Source organism: Coregonus lavaretus (genome assembly GCF_964263955.1).
Source record: "Coregonus lavaretus genome assembly, contig: HAP1_SCAFFOLD_7896, whole genome shotgun sequence".
NCBI lineage: Eukaryota > Metazoa > Chordata > Actinopteri > Salmoniformes > Salmonidae > Coregonus > Coregonus lavaretus.
Window position 1 is genome coordinate 1 of NW_028159406.1, and position 7,413 is coordinate 7,413.

The following is a 7,413-nucleotide window of genomic DNA, read 5'->3' on the forward strand; positions in this document are numbered from 1 at the left end:
AGACCCACTCATTACCACTGAGGAGGCTGCTGCTCTAACACACAACAGACCCACTCATTACCACTGAGGAGGCTGCTGCTCTAACACACAACAGACCCACTCATTACCACTGAGGAGGCTGCTGCTCTAACACACAACAGACCCAGTCATTACCACTGAGGAGGCTGCTGCTCTAACACACAACAGACCCACTCATTACCACTGAGGAGGCTGCTGCTCTAACACACAACAGACCCACTCATTACCACTGAGGAGGCTGCTGCTCTAACACACAACAGACCCACTCATTACCACTGAGGAGGCTGCTCTAACACACAACAGACCCACTCATTACCACTGAGGAGGCTGCTGCTCTAACACACAACAGACCCACTCATTACCACTGAGGAGGCTGCTGCTCTAACACACAACAGACCCACTCATTACCACTGAGGAGGCTGCTCTAACACACAACAGACCCACTCATTACCACTGAGGAGGCTGCTGCTCTAACACACAACAGACCCACTCATTACCACTGAGGAGGCTGCTGCTCTAACACACAACAGACCCACTCATTACCACTGAGGAGGCTGCTCTAACACACAACAGACCCACTCATTACCACTGAGGAGGCTGCTGCTCTAACACACAACAGACCCACTCATTATCACTGAGGAGGCTGCTGCTCTAACACACAACAGACCCACTCATTACCACTGAGGAGGCTGCTGCTCTAACACACAACAGACCCCACTCATTACCACTGAGGAGGCTGCTGCTCTAACACACAACAGACCCACTCATTACCACTGAGGAGGCTGCTGCTCTAACACACAACAGACCCACTCATTACCACTGAGGAGGCTGCTGCTCTAACACACAACAGACCCACTCATTACCACTGAGGAGGCTGCTGCTCTATCACACAAAAGACCCACTCATTACCACTGAGGAGGCTGCTGCTCTAACACACAACAGACCCACTCATTCCCACTGAGGAGGCTGCTGCTCTAACACACAACAGACCCAGTCATTACCACTGAGGAGGCTGCTGCTCTAACACACAACAGACCCACTCATTACCACTGAGGAGGCTGCTGCTCTAACACACAACAGACCCACTCATTACCACTGAGGAGGCTGCTCTAACACACAACAGACCCACTCATTACCACTGAGGAGGCTGCTGCTCTAACACACAACAGACCCACTCATTACCACTGAGGAGGCTGCTGCTCTAACACACAACAGACCCACTCATTACCACTGAGGAGGCTGCTCTAACACACAACAGACCCACTCATTACCACTGAGGAGGCTGCTCTAACACACAACAGACCCACTCATTACCACTGAGGAGGCTGCTGCTCTAACACACAACAGACCCACTCATTACCACTGAGGAGGCTGCTGCTCTAACACACAACAGACCCACTCATTACCACTGAGGAGGCTGCTCTAACACACAACAGACCCACTCATTACCACTGAGGAGGCTGCTGCTCTAACACACAACAGACCCACTCCTTCCTCCTAAGATCCAACAACCTAGGCTTGTTTGGTGAGCGAGGACAAAGGGATCCCCTCTGGAGGGAGGGCAAGAAGGAAGGAAGACGTGATGAGGCACAGGAGGGGTTAGAGGACCTTGTGGAGGGAGGCAGAGAGGGCATCGTGGACAGGCAGCTGGACTCTGCTCAGATAGCCCAGGCTCCAACAAACAGACAATGTTCTGTTATTTTGGGAGGGAAGGGGGGTGGGGGAAGCCCCTCTGGTGGTTGGAAGGGGTGATGTGGCATATGAAGAGGGGGTTAGAGGTCTTAGTGAGGGGACGGGGAGGGGAGGGAGGGAGCTCTGGCTCCAGCAGTAGCAGTAATCCAGCTCCTAGCAGCCCCTCCAGCCCTCCCAGGCTCCAGCTACTAATGAGAACAATCAGTGCTGGCCGAGCGGAGCGGACCGCTGACAGCTTAGCACGTGCTGCTGCTGGGAGAGGAGACACAGACACACTGCTGCCTGCCTCTCTGCCTTAGCCTGGTTGGCTCTGTCTGTCTGTCTGCCTGTCTGTCTTACAATGAGGCTACCCACCTCTCTGCCTTACCCTGGTTGGCTCTGTCTGTCTGTCTGTCTGTCTGTCTGTCTGTCTGTCTGTCTGTCTGTCTGTCTGTCTGTCTGTCTGTCTGTCTGTCTGTCTGTCTGTCTGTCTGTCTGTCTGTCTGTCTGTCTGTCTGTCTGTCTGTCTGTCTGTCTGTCTGTCTGTCTGTATGTATGTCTGTCTGTCAATGAGACTACCCACCTGTCTGCCTTGCCAGGCTCTGCTCTGTCCTGTGTCTGTCCAGTGATCCTATCCTGTGTCTGTCCAGTGATCCTGTCCTGTGTCTGTCCAGTGATCCTGTCCTGTTTTTGCTCTCTGTTCTGTCTGACAACATGGCCGGCCTGCCTGCCCCCTGTGACGTGTGTCTGCCTCCCGCCCGGACATCCTATTCCTGCCTGCCTGCCCACTACCCTGTGTGTCTGCCAGGATAGACATACGGCCACGGCAGGGCGGGCAGTATGTCTGTCACCAAGCTGAGCCCCCTCCAGCCTCTCACCTTCTCTTCTACATGTCAGACGATCAAAGCCACCCAGATAGATCACTGCCCAACGTGTCAGGGGGTATTCAAGGATCCTGTTCTGGGACAGAGCTGGACTCTCATCTGGGGGGGGGGCTGGTATCTTCTTAGCACGGTGACTACTGGATTGAGTTAGTAGGGGGGGGAGGTCATGTCAAAAGGCATGCCAGATTAGGGGTCTATTTATTTTGATTTGGGAGCACCCTTCTGCTTGGTCGTAATCTGACAGCTAGTTTGGGTGTTTCAGACTGATCTAAAACATAGGAGCATAGGAGTAGAGCTAGGTGGTGCATGTGACCTTAATCAATACTCAAAGGAGCGTTGATCTCTAGAGATCGGAACATGTGGAGTGGCGTTGGGTGAACCCTATATGGATAGCATGCTAAATGGACATCTGGTTATACATCCAAGCTTCCACACTGGAAGAAATGAGGCAAACATTAAAAGGGTGATATTTTAATTTTAATAAAAAAAGGAAATTCAAACTCAATATGTTGTTCTCACTTCTCATATTCAAGACCTGGAAAAACGTACATTCTCCCCATCACCACTTCACCCCCCCCCTCCCTCCCTCCTCCTCCTCCTCCCTCCCTCCTCCTCCCTCCTCCCCCCTCCCTCCTCCCTCCTCCCTCCCTCCTCCCAGAGTTAGGAATGACAGATTGCCTAACATCCACAGACATTTTCAAAGGCTTCCCTAACGCGGTTGGTTGAACAGCTCTTTTGACATCAGGAATAATCATTACTTTCTCATCCGGGGTCCTCTCTCTCTCGCTCTCTCTCTCTCTCTCTCTCTCTCTCTCTCTCTCTCTCTCTCTCTCTCTCTCTCTCTCTCTCTCTCTCTCTCTCTCTCTCTCTCTCTCTCTCTCTCTCTCTCGCTCTCTCTCTCTCTTTCGCTCTCTCATGGTATTGCTTACTTTACCGAGAGAGAGAGAGAGAGAGAGACCAGGGAGCTCGCGCGCTCATGGTTTAGCCTCGGCGTTCCAAACACACATACGGTATTATTTTAGCGGCGGAGGGGCACGTTGGATTTGATCCAGCTTTAGCTGCTGCTTGTCAAATCAGCTATCGGGGGAAACCGTTGGAGTAAGGACCAGGAGGGGATATTGTTTGTTGGTTCAACTCTACAAGTCTTTTTCCGTATGCATATGTAATGGATCCGGTATGGAGATAGCCTTGGTGAGTTTTGAGAACGGCGGAGCGAAGGGGAGCGTTGGCGGAGATGAAGCCTGCCGTAACGCGCTGGATCACCCTCAACCGCCGTTCGTCCAGAGCGCACTCAGCGAGCTGGGCTACAGCGGTCACAAACAGCTGAATACACTCGGGAGTCCCAGACCAAGGTCGTGGAAGATCAACGACATGAATAACACTTTCAGTCGCAGCAGCGAGAACTCGATGGATGCGCTCTTGCGCGCAGACCACAGCCCCCATCTGTTCGATGATGACATGTTGGATATTGAGAACAGAGACATGGACGGCAACGAGAGGGTGCTGATCAACATCGCAGGGTTAAAGTACGAGACACAGCTGGGGACCCTCAACCAATTCCCCGATACTTTACTGGGGGACCCCGACAAGAGGATCAAATACTTTGACCCACTCCGCAACGAGTACTTTTTCGACCGCAACCGGCCAAGTTTCGACGGGATCCTATATTTCTATCAGTCGGGAGGTAAGATCAGACGACCTGTCAATGTGTCTATCGACGTGTTCGCCGACGAGATTCGGTTTTACAAGCTCGGGGAGGAGGCCATGGAGAGGTTTAGAGAAGACGAGGGCTTCATAAAAGAGGAGGAGAAACCGTTACCACAGAATGAGTTCCAGAAACAGGTCTGGCTCATATTCGAATACCCCGAGAGCTCCAGCCCGGCGCGAGGCATCGCTATAGTCTCAGTGCTGGTCATCACCATATCCATCATCACATTCTGCATGGAGACGCTGCCGGAGTTCAGGGACGAGAGGGAGCTCCCGGTCACCGGCCGGCCGGGCAACAACACCGTTCCCCGGCCATCTCTCACGTTCACGGACCCCTTCTTCATAGTGGAAACCACCTGCGTGATATGGTTCACTTTCGAGTTCATAGTGCGCTTCTTCGCCTGCCCCAGTAAGTCGGAGTTCTCTAAGACCGTCATGAACATCATAGATATCATGTCCATCCTGCCTTACTTCATCACGGTGGGCACGGAGCTGGCGGAGCAGCAGGTGGAGGAACCGCAGGAGCACGGCAACGGACAGACCATGTCTCTGGCCATCCTCAGGGTCATCCGGCTGGTCAGGGTGTTCAGGATCTTCAAGCTGTCCAGACACTCCAAGGGTCTCCAGATATTGGGACAAACCCTCAAAGCCAGTATGAGAGAGCTGGGCCTCCTCATCTTCTTCCTCTTCATCGGAGTCATCCTCTTCTCCAGCGCAGTGTTCTTCGCCGAGGCGGACGAGCCCGAGTCGCATTTCTCCAGCATCCCCGACGCCTTCTGGTGGGCCGTGGTCACCATGACAACGGTGGGCTACGGGGACATGAGGCCAGTGACAGTGGGTGGAAAGATAGTGGGCTCGCTCTGCGCCATAGCGGGAGTGCTGACCATCGCGCTGCCGGTGCCTGTCATCGTGTCCAACTTTAACTATTTCTATCACAGAGAGACGGACCAGGACCAGTCTTCTCTGAAAGACGACCCGCCCAACAGCAGTCAGGACAGTCCTCAGCTAAAGAGAAAGGGCAGTAAGGGGTCTGCCAAGTCGGGAGACGAGGAGGACGGAACAGGCGTGGAGAAGCACAATATCAAGGCTAATAGCGGCATGAACATTAAAAGATCCCTTTACGCGTTCTGTCTGAACAAGACAGAGACGGACCTGTAGTCCCACCGACACAGACAGAGACGGACCTGTAGTCCCACCGACACAGACAGAGACGGACCTGTAGTCCCACCGACACAGACAGAGACGGACCTGTAGTCCCACCGACACAGACAGACAGACAGTAGTCCCCACAGACAGACAGACAGTAGTCCCCACAGACAGACAGACAGACAGTAGTCCCCATAGTCAGACAGACAGACAGTAGTCCCCACAGACAGACAGACAGACAGACAGTAGTCCCCACAGACAGACAGACAGACAGACAGACAGACAGACAGACAGACAGACAGACAGACAGACAGACAGACAGACAGACAGACAGACAGACAGACAGACAGTAGTCCCCACAGACAGACAGACAGGGTGAATTCTATTTTTTTTTATAGTAACTAATTGAATAGAGACCAGTGTGTTTTTCTATGATGGCATTGCTTATTTTCAGAGTTGATGTATAAAATACCCCCTGGCATTAATGGGTTTTAAGCCTAAACGACAGCATAAACGTAGGTCCCAAATGACACCCTATTCCCGGCATAGTGCACTACTTTTCATCTCTATGGGCCCTGGTCAACAGTAGGGCCCTATAAAGGGAACAGGGTCTAAGGTTCTGCTGTCGCAGTCCAAGATCAACACGTTACAATCCTGAAAAGTTTTAGAGAAATGAGAGTTGATTTATAAAAAGCTCATTATAATCCTCTTGATCTGGTAAGCACATCACACACACCCGTCTAGATGGAAACCACTGAGAAATACATAAACACACACACATCAAATACTGGATAGCCTGGGTCTCTACATTAACATAAAATACATCAACCCTAGATAGCCTGGGTCTCCACATTAACATAAAATACATCAACCCTAGATAGCCTGGGTCTCTACATTAACATAAAATACATCAACCCTAGATAGCCTGGGTCTCTACATTAACATAAAATACATCAACCCTAGATAGCCTGGGTCTCTACATTAACATAAAATACATCAACCCTAGATAGCCTGGGTCTCTACATTAACATAAAATACATCAACCCTAGATAGCCTGGGTCTCTACATTAACATAAAATACACACAACCCTAGATAGCCTGGGTCTCTACATTAACATAAAATACATCAACCCTAGATAGCCTGGGTCTCTACATTAACATAAAATACACACAACCCAAGATAGCCTGGGTCTCTACATTAACATAAAATACACACAACCCTAGATAGCCTGGGTCTCTACATTAACATAAAATACATCAACCCTAGATAGCCTGGGTATCTGCATTAACATAAAATACATCAACCCTAGATAGCCTGGGTATCTGCATTAACATAAAATACATCAACCCTAGATAGCCTGGGTCTAGATGTCCGTAATACTCCTGTGTGTTAGGATATCTAACGATATAGATCGCATCATCACCTCACATTCAGTTTTACACAATCATCATTAAGTTAACAACTAAAGTAGGGCATCATGGGAAGGGGGGGGTGGGGGAGGGGGGGAGTGCTCTAATCAAGACTGCTAGCAGGACTAGAGATAATTACTGTTGCTGAGCGTCACTGAGAGAGAGGATTAGGCTGTGGTGGTCCCAAACAGCCCAGCCAAATGGCTCCCTATATAGAGGATTAGGGCTCCGGTCAAAAGTAGTGCACTATATTGGGATATAAGGGGCCATTTGGGACGCAATCCACTAATTTGAAGGGGTGTCCACATACTTTTGTATATATACAGTGGCTTGCGAAAGTATTCACCCCCCTTTGGCATTTTTCCTATTTTGTTGCCGTACAACCTGGAATTAAAATATCATTTGATTTACACAACATGCCTACCACTTTGAAGATGCAAAATATTTTTTATTGTGAAGCAAACAAGAAATAAGACAAAAAAACTGAGAACCCCCCCCCCCAAGGCAATACTTTGTAGAGCCACATTTTGCAGCAATTACAGCTGCAAGTCTCTTGGGGTATGTCTCTATAAGCTTG

The 7,413-nt window shown here is 50.4% G+C and overlaps 1 protein-coding gene across 1 annotated transcript; it reads left to right on the forward strand.

Moving 5' to 3' along the window:
* Positions 1 to 3,749: 3,749 nt before the first annotated feature.
* On the forward strand, positions 3,750 to 5,438 carry LOC311122898 (potassium voltage-gated channel subfamily A member 1-like; the record flags this gene model as incomplete). Its single annotated transcript, XM_084197202.1, has 1 exon — positions 3,750 to 5,438. The coding sequence occupies one exon, from the start codon at positions 3,750 to 3,752 to the stop codon at positions 5,436 to 5,438; it is 1,689 nt and encodes a 562-aa protein (XP_084053328.1).
* Positions 5,439 to 7,413: the final 1,975 nt, after the last annotated feature.